Here is a 19,101-nt window from a genome sequence, read left to right on the forward strand (position 1 = left end):
GCAAGAATGCGAGACAGGGGTGGAGGTCAGGCAGGACCTAAACTGCCCAGACCAGCTGTGTCACGTCTGCCCAGCCTGCCTGACTCCATCTTATTTTCACTACATGTGCTTTCAAGAGGACAGGGGAAGCACCAGAGTGACGTGCTGTATTAACCAACGTGGAACGACTTCTATCATCAGGCCTCATGCTGGGCACAGGGGACCTCAGTCTGCACTCAAGTTGCATCCCCTGTTGTAAAGTAAGAAAACAAGGTAGGTGATGCCAAGATAGAGTGCCAAGTGTCACATGGTGAGCACAAGGAGATATGACCATACAGAGAAGGAGCACCTAACAGGCTCCTGGGGGGACACTACCCAACCCCAGACTCAAGGCTGGGTCCCAAGAAGGATCCCAAGAAGCTGGAGAGGTAAGCAGGGCCAGTATACCATCCTGAGGTATCCAAGAAGCTGGAGAGGGACAGGATCTACCCATGCAGAACAGGGTGGCACAAAGCCTCAGCTCTGACCCCACCTGCGGCAGACTGAGCCTCTCTTCCATGTTCCCTTAGTAGCCTGGTCACCTCTGTTCTGTGCAGACTTGGATCCCCCTGCTAGGCTCTGCTCCTTAGTCTTCGTCTTCTCTCTGACAAATCTTGCTCCTGGCCAAGTGCTTGCTAAGTGAATGGATGTTCCTCATTTCTGCAGATTTCTCCGGCTGTACTGGCAATTCTTTCACACATGAGACCTGTGCATTCTTCTGTGAAAGCATTTACTTGGGAAACAGGAGACCCATTCAAATCCTGCCTCCACCATTTACTGAACAAGTCACTTAATTTATCCTGAAACCTCAGTTTCCCCATCTGTGCTGCTATGCATAGGGTCTAGGTCTCCACATGCATGAGTCTCGCTTCCCTCGATAGCCTGTAAGTTCTGTGAAGGCAGGGACCAGGGTTTCCCAGCACCCAGCTCAGGCTAAGGACAAGGAAGGGGTCCTCAAGGTCAAGGATTTGGCCCAGGCAGTGTCCAGTCATGGTGGTTTGTAGACAGCAGGGTACAGAGCAAAGAGCACTAAAGGCAAATTAAGTCTTGTTCTGCCATTTCTGATGTGACCTGGAGCTAGGGTCTTCTCATCTTTTTGCTTTGCCTCAGAAGTAGGGATAAGAAGCCTTGCCTGACAGAGCTCACAGCGCCAATGGAAATCATAGACCTGAAAGTGCTTTGTGAAGGGAGAGTTAATGAAAGAGATGATATAGGAGACAGCTGGTCAGCAATCACAAATGAAGCAGCTATGAAGTTGCACAGAAGCAGCAATGCCTGGCACTTAGTAGATACATTCTGGGTCTCAGCTGACTGGCAGGTGGTGGTGCCAGGAGGATCAACGGGTAGCTTGAAGGGATGTTGGTGCTGTGGGGCAAGGCTGAGGTCAGAGAGGGAGTAGAAACTGCTTGTGCCAATCCACCTGCTTTGCTGTTGAGCTTTTTCAAGATACTTTGCCTTCAGCACTTTTGTCTTTACTCCTTCATCGTCTCACCTTATCTCCAGTCTCCTGTAGTCCTGCCAGTGAAACAGAATGTGTGTGTGTGTGTGTGTTCATTCATGAGGCCCTGGGAAGATAATCTATGAAAACAGGAGCTTCTAGGTCCCTGAGAGTCTCTTTTGGAAATCCTTGACCTTGAGGACCGCTTGTCCTTCTCTCTTGGGCCCTAGGTCTGGATGCCAATTGCTTTCTGACCCATGACCACCCCCAGATGAATGAATTGTCCTGGAAAGATGTGAGCAATGCCTTGTCCCTGATCAACATGGTCCTGGGGCTCTTCTCCATCTTCTGCAGCTTCAGCAGGTAGGCCTGGGGCCCAGCACACTCTTAGCCAAGAACCGGAACCCAATGACATGAGGGAAAGGAAGGGGAAGTTCCTGGAGAGCCAGGAACTGAGGCACAGGGATCACCTGGGAGTCGGGGAAAGTGCAGTGGCTTAGGAGTCAAAGGGCCAAGATCCTGCCAATATGATATGCAACCTTGGCTAGGTCACATCCCTGAGCCTCAGTTTCTCCTTTTGTAAAACGAGCTTAGATTATGATCTCTACAGTACTCTTCAGCTATGGCAGTATAGAATGGATTTTTTGAGAATCAAGAGGTTCTGTTCTGGTAGTGTTGATGAAATCTGTGATTAGGCTACTGTTTGTATTTTCTAATTCTTTTTTTTTTTTTTTTGGAAACAGAGTCTTACTCTGTCTCTCTGGGTAGAGTGCCCTGGTGGCTTAGCTCACAGCAACCTAATACTCTTGGGTTAAAGTGATCCTCTTGCCTCAGCCTCCCAAGTAGTGGCTGGGACTATAGGTATCTGCTATAACTCCTGGCTACTTTTAATATTTTTGGTAGAGATAGGATCTTGTTTTTTTTTAGGCTGGTCTCAAACTTTTGAGCTCAAACAATCCACCTGTCTCGGCCTTCCGCGGTGCTGGGATCACAAGTGTGAGCTACCACACCTAATTCTTTTAGTTAGAACATGTAGCCTGGTACAGCATTTGAAATCATCACTGTTCTGGAAAGTCTGAGACACATACGTATATACGTGCCCCCCAAAAGTTGTAAGAAAATTATATTCCTATAAATTGAGCCATATTTCTTTTTTCTTTTTTTTAGAGACAGAGTCTCACTTTGTCACCCTTGGTAGAGTGCTGTGGCATCACAGCTCACAGCAACCTCCAGCTCTTGGGCTTAGGTGATTCTCTTGCCTCAGTCTCCTGAGTAGCTGGGACTACAGGTGCCTACCACAATACCCGGATATTTTTTGTTGCAGTTTTGACCAGAGCTAGGTTTGAACCTGTCACCCTCGGTTATGGGGCCGGCACCGTACCCACTGAGCCACAGGCACTGCCCTAATTAAGCCATATTTCTTTCTTTTTTTTTTTTTGTAGAGACAGAGTCTCACTTTATGGCCCTCTGTAGAGTGCCGTGGCCTCACACAGCTCACAGCAACCTCCAACTCCTGGGCTTAAGCGATTCTCTTGCCTCAGCCTCCCGAGCAGCTGGGACTACAGGCGCCCGCCACAACGCCCGGCTATTTTTTGGTTGCAGTTTGGCCGGGGCTGGGTTTGAACCCGCCACCCTCGGTACATGGGGCCGGTGCCCTACCGACTGAGCCACAGGCGCCGCCCAATTAAGCCATATTTCAATGCCTTTGGAAAATCAGCCCTTTAAAGATAAATCCTTTATATTGCAAATAACACCCTCCCAATCTACTTGATTCTGTATGCTGTATCAGCACGTGACTTCTTTCTGGCTCTGTTTTTCATCCAAAAATAAGATGACTTTATCTGATGATGTTTGATCTTCCATCCAGCTTGACCTTTTTTTTTTTTTTTGAGGCAGAGTCTCACTTTGTCACCCTTGGTAGAGTGCTGTGGCATCACAGCTCACAGCAACCTTAAACTCTTGGGCTTGAGCGATTCTGTTGCCTCAGCCTCCCAAGTAGCTGGGACTACAGGTACCCAACACAAGGCCCAGCATTTTTTTTTTTTTTTTGGAGACAGAGTCTCACTATGTCGCCCTCGGTAGAGTGCCGTAGTGTCACAGCTCATAGCTACCTCCAACTCCTGGCTTAGGTGATTCTCTTGCCTCAGTCTCCCAAGTAGCTGGGACTACAGGCACCTGCCACAACACCTGGCTATTTTTTGTTGCAGTTTTGGCTGGGGCCAGGTTTGAACCTGCTACCCTTGGTATATGGGGCTGGCGCCCTACCCTGTGAACCATAGGCACTGCCTGCCCAGCTATTTTTTGGTTGCAATTATCATTGTTGTTTAGCAGGCCCAGCCCAGGCTCAAACCCGCCAGCCTCAGTAAATGTGGCCAGTACCCTACTCACTGAGTTATGGGCGCCAAGCCCAGCTTCAAATTTTTATGATTCTCTAAGTATGGGTTTTGAGCACACCTGTAGCAGAAAGTCTCTATCCTTAGTTCAGCCTAATTTTCTGGGAGCATAGTTTTTCTGCTGTAGTGGTGAGCTCAAGCTCAGTTTTGTTTTTTTTTTTTTTTTGAGACTGAGTCTCATTTTGCTGCCCTGGGTAGAATGCCATTGCATCACAGCTCACAGAAACCTCAAACTCTTGGGCTCAAGTGATCCTCTTGCCTCAGCCTCCTGAATAGCTGGGACTATAGGCGCCCACCACAACACCTGGGTATTTTTTTTAGAGATAGGGTTTCACTCTTGCTCAGGCTGGTCTCGAACTCCTGAGGTCAGGTGATTCATCTGCCTCAGCCTCTCAGAGTGCTAAGATTAAAGGCGTGAGCCACCATGCCTGGCCTAAGCTCAGTATTTTTATTTAGCCAGACCCCCTTAGAAATGTAGGTCTGGGTCTAAAGAAAGGAAATGGCTGTGCTTGTTTGGGAACTGCTGGAAAGTGGGGTCAGGCTGTTTGCTTCTGCCAGGCCATCTAAGTATTGCAATCAGGGTATAGACTTGGGAATGGGCCTCCTAAGCAGGTTTGCGTGGGACTGTGGTGGCAGCTTTCAGAGGAACCTGGAAGCATGTGCTGGACAGAGGCACAGAATCAAGAATGTGGGGTCCAAAAGAGCTTCTTGGAAATCATTTAGGCTAGTGCATCAAAATATGTGAGACAAGCTGGGCTCAGTGGCTCACACCTGCAATACCAGCACTTTGGGAGGCCGAAGTGGGAAGATAACTTGAGGCCAGGAGTCTAGGACCAGGCTGGGCAACATAGCCAATATTCCATTTCTACAAAAAATTAGAAAAAAATTAGCTGGGCTTGATGGTACACACCTGTAGTATTAGTTACTCCAGAGGCTGAGGCAGGAGGATCACTTGAGTTCAGGAGTTTGAGGTTGCAGTGAGCTATCATGATCCCACTGTACTCTAGCCTGTGTGACAGAGTGAGACCCTAACTCAATATAAAAGAGAGAGAAAGAGAGAGATATAGAAACTGGTAGAACTACAAGGAGAAATTGACGAAACCACTGTCACAATTGGAGATATCAACACTCCTCTATTAGTAATTGACAGATCCAGCAGGCAGAAAATCAGCAGGGATGATTACATACATCAGTCAGCAAGATGTATTTGACATCTATACTCTATATCAGTGATATTCAACCAGTATGTTATGGCACACTGGTGTGCCATGAGAGGATCTTAGGTGTGCTGCAAAAATTTTACAAGATCATTAATTAAATTATTTTTGAAAGAAGTCCAAAAGTATATCCTTTTTCTTTACTCTTTTTTTAATCAACATAAGTGTGCCATGGAAGTTTAGCTATAGGGTCAAATGTGCTGTTAGATAAAAAAAGGTTGAAAAACACTGGTTTACATCCAGCAACAGCAGAATACACATTCTTCTCAAGTTCACTTGGAACATTCACTCAGACAGACCACATTCTGGTCCATAAAACACACCTGAACTAATTTAAGAGTATAGAAATCATACAAAGTCTGCTTTCGGGTTGCATAGAATTAAACTAGAAATCAATAACAGAGATAGCTGGAAAATTCTGAAATATTTGGAGATTAAACAAAATATCATGTAAATGATACATGATAAAAGAAGACTCAAGAGAGATGAAAAGTATTTTGCACTAAAAGAAAATGAAAATACAACTTATCAAAATTTATGGAATGTAAGGAAAGTTGTGCTTTGGGGGGAAATTTATAACATATTGGAATAGAAGAAAAATCTAAAATCAATACTGCAGGCTTCCACCTTAGAAAACTAGAAAAGAGCAAACTAAATCCAAAGTAAGCAGAAAAAAAGAAGCAATAAAAATTAGAGCAGAAATTGGCCGGGTGTGGTGGCTCATGCCTGTAATCCTAGCACGCTGGGAGACCAAGGTGCTTGAGGCCAGGAGTTCAAGACCAACCTGAGCAAGAGTAAGACTCTATCTCTACAAAAAGAAAAAAATTAACAATTTTAGTGACATGTTCCTAGAGTCACAGCTACTTGGGAGGTGGAAACAGGAGAATCACTTGAGCCTAGGAATTTTGAAAGAAGTTCAAAAGTATATCCTTTTGCAGTGAGCTGTGATGATGCCACTGCACTCTAGCCAGGGTGAAAGAGACTCTGTCTCAAAAAAAAAAAAAAATTAGAGCAGAAATCAAAAAAATTGAAAACAGGAAATTAATAAAGTCAGTGAAATAAAAAGTTGGTTCTTTCAATAAAATTGATATACCTCTAACCAGGCTAACCAACAGAAATAGAGAGAAGACAGAAATTACCAATGTCAGAAATGAAAGAGAAGTCATCACTGTTGATCCTATGAACATTAAAAGGATAATAAGGAATACTATGAACAACTGTATGCCCACAAATTTGATAGCCTAGACCAGTGGTTCTCAACCTTCCTAATGCTGCAGCCCTTTAATACAGTTCCTGAAGGTTGTGACCCACAGGTTGAGAACCACTGGCCTAGATGAAAAGGATCTATTCCTTAAAAGACGTAAGCTTGGCTTGGCGCCTGTAGTTCAAGCAGCTAGGGCGCCAGCCACATACACCGGAGCTGGTGGGATCGAATCCAGCTCTGGCCACTAAACAACAATGATGATAACTACAACCCCTCCCCCCACAAAAAAAATATCCAGGTGTTGTGGGGGGTGCCTGTAGTCCCAGCTACTTGGGAGGCTGAGGCAAGAGAATCACTTAAGCCCAAGAGTTGGAGGTTGCTGTGAGCTGTGACGCGATGGCACTGTACCCAGGGCAACAGCTCGAGACTCTGTCTCAAAAAAAAAAAAAAAAAAGACGTAAGCTCCCAAAACTTATACAAGGAGAAACAGATGATTTGAATAGGTTTATATTTATTAAAGAAATCATTTGGGTGCATCTTACAAGGGTACATGTGAAACTTAGTAAATGTAGAATATAATTGTCTTAATACAATAACTAAGAAAATGCCAGGAAGGCTTTGTCAACCAGTGTGATGAAAATGTGTCAAACTGTGTATAAAACCAGTGTATGGTGTCCTATGATTGCATTAATGTACACAGCTATGATTTAATATTAATTAAAAAAAAGAAAAAAAAGAAATCATTTAGCACAACCTCCTCATTTTATATGTGAGGGACAGAGGCTTAGGAGAGGCAGGTGGTAATTTATCTGAGAATTCACAGGGAGATAGTGGCAAAGGTCAGACTAGAATTTAGGATTTCTATGCCATCGAAAATGCCTGGAATGGGCTCAGCGCCCATAGCACAGTGGTTACGTTGCCACTGAGGCTGGCGGGCCTGCAAAACAACAATGACAACTGCAACCAAAAACTAGCCGGCTGTTGTGATGGGTGCATGTAGTCCCAGCTACTTGGGAGGCTGAAGCAAGAGAATCGCTTAAGCCCAAGAGTTTGAGGTTGCTATGAGCTGTGATGCCACAGCACTCTACCGAGGGTGACATAATGAAGCTCTGTCTCAACAACAAAAAAAGAAATGCCTGGAGTGTAGAGTTAGAAGGGACCTTAGTGATGACCTAGGGGTTCAACCTAGGCAACCCTTTGCGACTGTGGGTTAAGTGTGTGAGGGATGTAGGCATGTGTGTATGTGGGAGTGTGTGTGTGCAAAGCAGTATATATCTGCAGATGTGTGTGTGTGCAAGTGTGGGACATGTGTGGGAAGTGTGCTTGTATATGGGAGAGCAGAGTGGTTGTCCGGTGGATACTATGGGAGAGCTGTCCTATTGGCTGGTTTGTACTTTAGGAAATCCTACTGTGCCTCCTGGATGCTTCTGGTCAGCTTCCTGTTAGACATGGCAGTCAGGGCAATGGCAAGACAACTCCAGCTCTGTTCCAAATCAGGTGAGTATGGGGTCCAGCCCCTAATCCTTGCCCCCAGAAGCATCTGTCCCGCTTCACCCTTCATCCTCTAACATTCCCAGGCCTTGTTTTCATCAGTCCACATCCCTCTGAGGGTAGGGGAAGCAGTCCTGGAGCAGGAGTCAGGTAGTCCCTGCACCTAGTGGGCTCCTCTGCTGGCTCACTTACTAATCTAATCTAATCTAATCTAAGCCAGTCCTTGTCCTGGCTGTCAGGTTCTTCATCTGCCCTGCCTCTCTCTTCTGGGCTGATCCGGTACTACAGTGGGAATGTTGGCGGGAAAGATGAAAAATTACCCCTACCAGAGTAGCTGGTTTAAAATATAGTGAAATATTTCCATGTAATATTTGCTTGAAAAAAAGGGTCCCACTGCTCATCAACCAACCAATGAGAAAAGGAAAACCCAGAGAGAGAAAGACTTGCCTTAGCCACATGTTGGATCTGAGATAGAGCCCAGAGGAGATCCCAGTCTTTTTTTTTCCATTCTCTTGCCTCAGCCTCCCGAGTAGCTGGGACTACAGGCACCTGCCACAATGCCTGGCTATTTTTAGAGACGAGGTCTCGCTCTGGCTTAGGCTGATCTCGAATCTGTGAACTCAGGCAGTCCACCTGCCTCAACCTCCCAAGTGTTGGGATTATAGGCGTGAACCACTGCATCTGGCCCTGAGACCCCAGTCTTTGATCTAGTGACTCACCCAGGGAAGCAGCTGCAACTCTCTGGGACCTCAGGAACCCACTTGTCACTGCTCCTGCAGGGTGGAGGGTGGTAAGGTGCAAGATTTAGGAGTATAAGTTCTAACCTTGGCCTCTGGGGCAGGAGCCGAGCTGAATGACTTCGCTGTCTTTACCACCTTTGGCCTGGCCTCAGCCCTGCTCCTAGGTGTGGATGGGTTTCTAAATGGGTTTCTCACAGTCATCTATGTGTCAGCAGCTTCTCTTCGCCTGTGCTTTTATTCAACTGGTGAGTGGAATCCAAGTAGTCTTATGACTGAGGGCAGGGGACCACCGCAAAGAGAAAGAGGCTGTTGGATGCCAGGAGCCTGGGGTGTGGTAACTGACTCTTTTTTCGTTTGTTTGTTTGTTTTAAGTCAGAGTCTCTCTCTGTTGCCCTGGGTAGAGTGCCCTGGCGTCATAACTCACAGCAACCTCAAACTCTTTTTTATTTTTTTGAGACAGAGTTTCATTATGTCACCCTCGGTAGAGTGCTGTGGTGTCACAACTCACAGCATCCTCAAACTCTTGGGCTGAAGCCATTCTCTTGCCTCAGCCTCCCAAGTAGCTGGGACTATATAGGCACCCGCCACAATGCCTAGCTATTTTTTTTTTGTAGTTGCTATTGTAGTTTCAGCTGGCCTAGGCCGGGTTTGAACCCACCAGCCCTAGTGTATGTGGCCAGCATCCTAGCCACTGTGCTATAGACACCAAGCTGACCTCAAACTCTTTAGCCTGAGCAATCCACTTGCCTCAGCCTCCTGAGTAGCTTGGACTAAATGTATCTGCCACTAAGCCTGGCTAGGTTTTTCCATTTTAAGTAGAGATAGGGTCTTGCTCTTGCTCAGGCTGGTCTGGAACTCCTGAGCTTGAGCAATCCATCCGCCTCGGCCTCCCTGAGTGCTAGGATTACAGACATGAGCCACTTGTGACTGGTCTCTTTTTTGGAATCTCTTTCCTTTCTCTTCCGGTGCCCCAGGCCACAGGCCTGGAGGCTGGAGGCTGCAGGCTGCAGGCTGCACTTGCAGAGCCCTGGTCTGGGAGGCAGGGGCCCTCATTTCTTGGAGCAGCTGTACTTCTTTCCCACTGCGTGGCCCGTGACCTTGGGATGGAACACATTAATTCACAGACTCTAGAACTGAGGTTGTGCTTTTGTTACCCCTAAGCAGACAGAGAAACCATGCTCTGGGGAAGGCAATTGCCTTACCTAATGTCACAAAGTGAGGGGGAGCAGATAGAGCACAGGGGAGACCCTTTTCCGCAGAGACTTCCTACCAGCAAGGGCACACCCCTGGTCCTAGCTGGCTACTGCTTTCCCTTGGAAACCCAATGCAAAACTCATGCATGGGTTATTCCCTGTTTATGAATAAATTGATTTATAGCCTGCCACTGCTTCTGGGTTTAACATTTTTGTATCCCGCATAGGGAGAGACCCATAGAGAGAGGGGCTTGCTTCATTTAGGAAACTTTACAGCAGAGGGAAGTGGCTAGAGGGAAGTGGCTAATTCCCAGGTTTTCTTTCCCTGACAGGAGTCCCTTTCACATACAAGGGTCTACCATGCCCCTACGCTTCCTGTGTTTTGGCTTCCACCTCCCTTCTGACCAAAGGCAACTCATTAATTCTCTGTTGTATGGCCTCACTCATGATTCTGTTCATGATGGACCAGAGCTACTACCCGAATGATGAAATCCTGGAGTCTGAGAACTGGAAAAAGGTGGTTTATTTGGGAGGTGAGTATAAATATCACTAGTGGTGGGCTTATTATCACTTGCCCCTTATTGCCACCCTGTACGTCTCCTTGGCCCTCCCTATTGCCCTTACCCTGTTTTATTTTTCCCCATAGAATTGATCCTTGATCATCATCTGACATAATATATATTTGTTGGATTTTTTTCAATTGTCTATAAACCCTAAACTTACCCCCCAACAAAGGGCTCTCTTTCATTCGTACTATAATCCTCAGTGCTTAGAATTGTGTAAGTCACACAGTGGGTACTCAGTTAGTATTTGTTGATAGTTAATGAGCTCACTAGAAATTTAGGGAGCACCTGCCATGTCCTGGGTACTGGGAAACAGATTGGTAAATTGGACAAACAGTTCCTGCCTCAGCATCAGGAAAGACTGACACCAAACAAATCAGAAATAACTAGAAACACATAATTTTGATGTATGTAAAATTGTGAAAGTACAGGGTGCTCTGAGAGGGTGTCAGAGGGTGACCTGATTTAGACTGGGATGATCCGAAGGGGGAAAGGATCCTCAAGGAGGTGACCTTTAAGTGAGACTTACAGGGTGAGTGGCCAGGTGCGTGGGAGGAAGAGGAGATGGTATAATATGATGCTGAGACCAAAGGCACTGGGTGTTTTTGTGTAGCGGTGTGGCTGAAACCTGCTGAGAGACAGCCAGTGACACAGAGGCCATTCAGGTAGGCAGACAGGGCGGCGGGATTTGGGATTTGATCCCAAAGGCAGATGAAAAGCCTCAGAAAGGATTGATGCAGGGAAGTGATATGACTGGAGCAGCAGTTCTCAATGACCTCTTTGCAATGTGGAGAATCTACTGTAGGGGATAAAGGGGGTAGGAAAATCAATGTTTTGTTCAGAGAAGAAGTGATGGTGGCAGTGGAGATGAACAGAAGTGATTGAATTTGAGATAACTGTTGGAAATAGAGTTGATATCAAGGATGAAGGTTTGGAATGTAAGCAATTAAGACACTGGGTTCCAGGCCCTGTAGCCCCCATCATGCTGGAGCCCTGGATGTCTCCCTAGAGATTTTCTTGATTGAGGGCTTCCTTCCAGGAACATCAATTTTTCTTCCATTAAAACATGCCCATGGGGCGGCGCCTGTGGCTCAAGGAGTAGGGCGCTGGTCCCATATGCCGTAGGTGGCGGGTTCAAACCCAGCCCCGGCCAAAAACCACAAAAAAAAAAAAAAAGAAAAAGAAAAACATGCCCATGGGGCGGCGCCTGTGGCTCAGTCGGTAAGGCACCGGCCCCATATACCGAGGGTGGCGGGTTCAAACCTGACCCCGGCCAAACTGCAACCAAAAAATAGCTGGGCGTTGTGGCAGGGGCCTGTAGTCCCAGCTACTTGGGAGGCTGAGGCAAGAGAATCGCTTAAGCCCAGGAGTTGGAAGTTGCTGTGAGCTGTGTGAGGCCATGGCACTCTACCGAGGGCCATAAAGTGAGACTCTGTCTCTACAAAAAAAAAACAAAAAAAAAACATGCCCATGTAGGGCAGCGCCTGTGGCTCTGGCCCCATATACCGAGGGTGGCGGGTTCAAACCCAGCCCCAGTGAAACTGCAACAAAAAAATAGCCGGGTGTTGTGATAGGTGCCTGTAGTCCCAGCTACTCGGGAGGCTGAGGCAAGAGAATCACTTAAGCCCAAGAGCTGGAAGTTGCTGTGAGCTATGATGTCACAGTACTCTACCGAGGGCAACAAAGTAAAACTCTGTCTTAAAAAAAAAAAAAAATGCCCATGTAAACAAGACAAACATCTAGGACAGCGATTCTCAACCTGTGGGTCATGACCCCTTTGGGGGTCTCCTGCATATCAGATATTTACATTTCAATTCATAATAGGAACAAAATTACAGTTATGAAGTAGCAACAAAAATAATTTTATGGTTGGGAGTCACCACAACATGAGGAACTGTATTAAAGGGTCATGGCTTTAGGAAGGCTGAGAACCACTGATCTAGGAAGCTGCTGAATGTCTTCCATTATTCCCATGTTGTGAGTCCACTCTAGTTTGTAGGGTCTTTGGTTCTAACTGGTCCTTCTTACAGTTCATACCTTTAGTTGCATTGGCACCAACAACCCTACCCAGGTTCTAGGTGTTGGCTCCTCCTACGCCCTACATGGCAGAGGCAGGTGGTGAGGAGCACCTGGGTTTGAAGCTAAACAGACCTGAGCCCAAGTTCTAACTCTAGCATGCATTAGTTGTATGAATTTGGGCTAATACCTACTGTTTTGAGCTCAATTTTCTTCATCTGTAAAATGAAGCCAATAATCCCTTCTTTGCAGGATTGTTGAGATTCACTGAGATAATAAACCAAACCCTTTGGCACAGATATGTACTGCAAATGGTCATTTCTACCACCTTCTCCTCCCCTGCTCCTATCTCACAGTGACAATACTTCCCGCAGTGTTCCTTGCTGCTGTAGATATACTGACTCCCTTGGCCTCCCTCTGATCCCCTTTGCTGTGTGAGTTAAGGAGGAACTTGCACCTCACAAATGTTGACGCCAGTTAACTACAGAGGCCTACTGGGCAGATTTCATTCTGTCTGCTGTCACACTTCTTCTACCTGAAGTATAGCCCATCACCTATTTAGACAGAGGTCCCTTCTCCCCACAGAGCTGTACATCTAAGCTGGCTGTGACCAGCTTCTGAGATCTATCTGACATATTTTCTAGGACAACCGTGGTTTTCAATACTGTCTCCTCGCCTTAACAGATCAATGACTATTCCTGAAATGCAGTATTCCAAAATTGCAGTGGATATCCTTAATTGCTTCTTACTCCTAGAAGTGGTCTTCTGTCAGAACGATTTCCCTTACAGGCTATGTGGTGGTTATTACCATACAAATGCCATTGGGCCATACTTCTCCACTCTCTTTATGCTCTCCAAGGCAGTATGTAAGTGTCTAGTTTTTAAGTCAGGCAAACATGAGTTTGAATCAGGACCTTGTGCAAGTTACTTCTGTTTCCTCATCCACAAAACAGACTTAATTCCAAATCACAGGATTATTGTGCAGTGTAAGTGAAACAATTTATATAAAGCATTTAGCAGAGTGTCTAGTGCAAAGAAGATATCCCACTAATGTGGGTGCCCTTTTGCCTTTTGGTGGTAAATCTGAGATTCCAATTGTGTTGGGAGTCCCCAAGACCACTCTGAGGTTTGTACTCATGGCTAAGATTGATGACAGCTAAAGGAAAGAAAGCAAAATCAGCAAAGGTGCAGGGGATAAAGTTCGGAGGAAGCCAGGTGCAAGCTTCCACGAGTCCTCTGTCATGGAGTCACACAGGATGCATTTAATTTCTCCAGCACACTGGTTTGCGTCTGTAGCTCAAGTGGCTAAGGTGTCACCACATACACCAGAGCTGGCGGGTTTGAATCCAGCCCAGGCCTGCCAAACAACAATGACAACTACAACCAAAAACTAACTGGGCGTTGTGGCAGACGCCTGTAGTCCTAGCTACTTGGGAGGCTGAGGCAAGAGAATTGCTTAAGTCCAGGAGTTGGAGGTTGCTGTGAGCTGTGATGCCACGACACTCTACCCAGGGTGACAGATTGAGGCTCTGTCTTAAAAAAAATTAATAAATAAATAATAGTAATAGTAATTTTCTCAGCACTGAATTGAGATAACGCACGTGAAGTGTATACCACGGAAGTTGATCAGAGACTCAATGCCCGAGTTTTTATTGTGAGATGGTCACCTAGGCAGCCTCTGCCTAACATACCAAAATTCCAGACTCCCAGAAGGAAAGCCGGTGTTACCACTGTGCTTGTACAGTCTAGGCACAGTGATCCACTCCTATCAGTTAAGGGAAGTTTTATATTGCTGTAAAAAACTGTTACTATTCAAGTTTCCAGCCAATAGCCAAGGGCCAACCTCTAAGAAGGCCTTTCTAAGAATAGCAATCTCGGGCTTGCTGTATAAACTTTTCTCTGTATACATGTAATACCATATTGGCCATTATTATGCGTTAAACATAAAACAATTAAGATTTTACTGATTGATTGATTGCTACCAATAAGGAATCTGGGCAACTCAAATTTAATTTTGGCTAGGTCTGATTTTGGATATGAAGTTGACAAAGTGGAAGCTGAGATTGCTAGGCTGTACTTCAGTCACTTACATTTATCTACTAGACTTAGAGGCAGGACTGCTGTCTCTTTTGACCCTCAGGCACTGTGAGTAAAAAATGAAGGCTGAGAGAGGAGAGGGTGGACAGTACACACGGCAGCTTCCTCACATTGCGTGTCTGTGTTTGTCTTCTTCCAGGTGTCATCATGTTGTTTTTCTCCCCACATTCTCTAACTGCCTTCTACTGCCTGATGTGGTCACTCTCCTACATCTTCTTTCCGGGTGTTCTGTGGGGCAAGGCAGCCTGTCTTAGGCTACAATACCGAGTATGCTAAACGGCTCTACCAACTCCCACTGGCCTCTGCGGGGTTTGTGTCAGCGCATATGCTCAATAAAGCTCTCCTTCTACTCGTGTTGTCATGCACTAGATACGTGGATCTCTGTCTCCTGGAACAACTGACAGTAGGGCCAGTGGCTTTCACTTCTTTCTCTTTATTCGGGGTTCTGACTCCCTTGAGGACAATACAAGTTTATGTCAAATAGAACAGATTTCTCCCCCCAAAGCTAAATGTGGGCTGGGTTTGAGTTACAGCTCCATTACTAGCTGGGTGACCCTTGGAAGGAATGAAACCTTCAGGATTGGCCTGACCAGTCCTGCCTTGATCATCATTACCCATTGGTGGGATGGAGCTTCCTAAAGCAGATTCTGGCTCTGAGAGCAGAGCTAATCACAGGGCTATCATGTTGCCCAATTTTGTGCGTACAATTTTGTAATATAAAAATTCTGTATCTAGGTGGGTGCAGTAGCTCACTCCTGTAATCCTAGCACTCTACTCTGGGAAGCTGAGGCGGGTGGATTGTTTGAGCTCAAGAGTTCAAGATCAGCCTGAACAAAAGCGAGAACCTGTCTTTACTAAAAGGAAAAAAAAAAAAAAAAAACTAGCCAGGTGTTGTGGCAGGTGCCTGTAGTCCCAGCTACTCGGGAGGCTGAGGCAAGTAGATTGCTCAAGCCCAAGAGTTTGAAGTTGTGAGCTATGATGCCTACTCCAGGGTGAAAGAGTAAGACTGTCTCAAACAAACAAACAAAAAAAAATTCTGTTATCTTAATGTGGCAGTCCCCAACCTTTTTGGCATTAGGGTCTGGTTTCATGGAAAACCATTAATTATTTCAAGGACAGGGATGAAGGTGGCATTAAATTCTCATAAGGAGTGCATAACCTAGATCCCCTGCATGGTCAGTTTACAGTAGAGTTTGCGCTCCTATCAGAATCTACTGTCTTCCCTGATCTAACTGGAGGCAGACCTCAGGTGGTGATGCCAGCTATGGAGAGCAGGTGTAAATACAGAAGAAGCTTGGCTTGCTAGGTAGACAGTTTCTCACCTCCTGCTGTCTGGCCCGTGGACCCAGTACTGGTCTCTGGCAAGGGACTAGGGACTGCAGTTTTAACAATTCAAATCTTCTGCCTTTTGCTCTGTTTAGAGATTAGACACAGTGGATACACAAGGGCTGATGAGGTACTCGTTATATTGTTATCAAGCCCACCAAGAAATCCACATTTTACATAAAATAAGGGAGTGAAGGAAGCATCAATTATGTAGACATCCCTCTGTAGGTGAGAGAATTTCAGGTTCTGTCTTGTCTCCAGTTCTGTTACCTGTAAGATAAACTTGTAATTTATTATTAGTGTGGAATCAAACAGCTTTAGTTTTAGGTACTAGATGTAGGTATAAGTTGTATGTCCTTGCTTATGGGAGGTTAACAGGAAATTTTCTTGGTGAACGATCTGTGGGGCCAGTTCTTCATGGAAGGGGATCTCCATGTCTGTTTTAGTGACAGCAGCAGAATTAGGGTAAACATATGGACTCCCCCCACAAGGACAACTTTGAAAAGTATAGTACCCATCTGGACGAATAAATTGTGATTTATTTGTGGCAATAATAATTCAATTCGCCCTTTATTGCCCCCAATTTTTTATAGATTTGTGATATCAGGATAGTTATAGATCAGCTGAGAGCCTCTTGATTTACCAGAGGGATATATGCTTCCTTGCAATTCTCTGAAAGTATGGCTATACTTCTGCCTGGGTGTGGAGGTGTCAGGTGCTAATGCTACTTGTTCAGTGTCTTTGCCACCTCAGACAGTGGCTTTCTACAAGAGAACAGTTCTTCTTGGACTTCCTCTAAGGAACAAGTAAGAAGGCCAAGACTTAAAAATGCACTTCTCACATGAACAAATGAAGTCAGAGGGGTCTAAGCATTTCTACTAGTCCTAAGCTTGGGACAGAGTGTAGATTTTCTTTCTGGTTAATACCTAGTCCCCTCTTTCTAACCTGAAGTATTACTCCTGAGTCTGGTGAGTAGAATTGCATGACAGAATTCTGTTCTGTGACTTTTTTTTTAGCTCTGTGACCTTGAGTAAAATATTTAGTCCCTCAAAGCCCATTTCTTTACCTTTAAATCGCTAGATTTACTTCCTCACAGAATTGTTCTATAGATTAACTACAATGACAGGTAAAACACTAGAATAATGTATGGCATGTAAATGATGTTTAATAGATCTTAGCTCACCCTTTCTCTCCCTCTAGCCTTCCTCTTGTTCCTTATATATCTTTCAATTTAAAATAATCGCAATAATAACAGTAAATATTTAGTAGAGTAAATGTGTAATTAACATTTATTATATTATATGATACAACTTGCAATGTGCCAGGAACTGTTCCTTGAATTTTATTACTTCACTTAATCCCCTAAATAACCCAAAGATGCAGGTGACCACATTTAGGTCAGTAGTTCTCAAAGTATGGTCTGCATATTCCTGGGGTTCCTGACACCCTTTCAGGTGAAAACTTTTTTCTTTAATAATCCTAAAACAGAGACTTAAAACGTGGGTAAAATTGCTGCCACCTTGGTGTGAATCAAGGCAGTGGCTCTAAATGGTGCCAGTAATCATCGTACGTTTCACTGCAGTGCTCACAGTGAAAACCCCAGTACTTACGAATATCTTCGATGAAGCCGTAAAAATTCATTTCATTAAATCTTTACCTTTGAGTACACATCTTTTTAATGTTCTGCAACAACATGGAAAGCACACACTAAAATACTCCGGTTGCATACTGAAGTTATAATTGTCTCAAGGAAAAGCACTGGTTTGAGCTGAGCAAGATGAACTAACTCTTTTCTTTACTATTCTTTTTTTTCCCATTCTTTCCCCCCAGTTGAATGGGTGGTACTTTAAAAAAGTTATCCCTCTTCTTCTTATTATTATATGATATTATTATCATATTTGAGACAGAGTCTTGCTCTGTCCCGCAGGCTCAATCATAGCTCACTACAACCTCCCTCCTTGGCATCTCAAAGTGCTGGGATTATCAGCCTAAATCATCTTGCCTGGGCAAAATAGCTTTTCTTATGAAACATCAAAGGATGATTGACAAACTGAGATTGCTGATACTTGGCTTTCTAGAAATACAAACCAAGTAAGCCTGTTGCTTTGAGTAAAAGTTTTTCTTGCCAAGGATAAAATTTTTGCATAATGTAATGTGTCAACATGTGGAAGATCTGTGCAATTCAGTGAACCAAAATTTTCTAAATGGTCATGCATGGGTGAAAGAGCCATTCAAAGGGTGAGATTGAAGATGAAAGGATTTTATTGTAATGGAATGTAAAGAGTTCACTGATATGATATTGGATTCCATGTTGTAACTAACCTTTCAGAAACTACTGCTTGCTTAGTTTTGGCATGGTATCAAAGAGTATAATTATCTAAAAAGCCTATGAAAATACTCCTCTTTTCTAACTACCTATCAATGTGAGGCCAAATATTCTTCATATACTTCAAAACAATATTAGACTCCAGTTGCTTTCCATTACACTGGAGATGAACAAGATTTGCAAAAATGTAACACAATGCTACTCTTTTCACTAAATGAGTCTTTTAGAAATTTTTTCACACAAATTTTAATTAACCTATAATAGATTTTTATTATTTTAAAATGAATTAATAGGCTGGGTGTGATGGCTCACGCCTATAATCTCAGCACTTTGGGAGGCCGAGGCAGGAGGATTGCTTGAGGCCAGGAGTTTGAGACCAGCCTAGGTAACGTGGCAAGACCCTGTCTCTAAAATAACAAATAGAAAAATTAGCTGCAAAAATTGACCAGGCATGTTGATGTGCACTACTCAGGAGGCTACGGTGAGAAGATCACTTGAACTCAGGAGTCTGAGGCTGCAGTGAGTAATGATTGTGCCACTGCAATCCAGCCTGGGCAGAGTAAGACCCATCTCAAAAAAAAATTTTTTTTTAATTAATTAATTAAACTTTAAAAAAAAATTTTTTTGAGACAGAGTCTCATTTGATCACCCTTGGTAGTGTCGTTGGTGTCTTAGCTCACAGCAACCTCAAACTCTTCAGTTCAAGTGATCCTCTTGCCTCAGTCTCCCAAGCAGCTGGGACTACAGGCATCCACCACAAAGCCCGGCTATTTTTTAGAGACAGGGTCTCACTCTGTCCCAGGTTGGTTTCGAACCTGTGAGCTCAGGCAACTCACCAGCCTTGGCCTCCCAAGTGCTGGGATTACAGGTGTGAGCCACCACGCCCGGCAAAACAAATTAATTTTTAAATTTGTGTTTTAATTTCTAATATGGCAATTATGATACATATAATGTACATTAACAAAACTTTTGGGTTCTCTATTATTTTTTTTGAGACAGAGTCTCTCTATGCTGCTCTTACTAGAGTGCTATGGCGTCACAGCTCACAGCAACCTTAAACTCTTGGGCTTAAGCGATTC

General features: G+C 44.6%; 1 protein-coding gene across 1 annotated transcript; it reads left to right on the top strand.

The window, feature by feature from the left end:
* Positions 1-1,707: 1,707 nt before the first annotated feature.
* Positions 1,708-14,646, top strand: TMEM269 (transmembrane protein 269). The gene is made up of 5 exons (XM_053575544.1): positions 1,708-1,819; positions 7,670-7,767; positions 8,603-8,746; positions 10,027-10,227; positions 14,510-14,646. Exons 1-5 carry the CDS (start codon positions 1,728-1,730, stop codon positions 14,644-14,646), a joined length of 672 nt encoding a protein of 223 aa, XP_053431519.1. The 5' UTR covers positions 1,708-1,727.
* Positions 14,647-19,101: the final 4,455 nt, after the last annotated feature.

The sequence above is a fragment of the Nycticebus coucang genome, chromosome 22 (genome assembly GCF_027406575.1).
Source record: "Nycticebus coucang isolate mNycCou1 chromosome 22, mNycCou1.pri, whole genome shotgun sequence".
In the NCBI taxonomy this organism is placed as follows: Eukaryota; Metazoa; Chordata; class Mammalia; order Primates; family Lorisidae; genus Nycticebus; species Nycticebus coucang.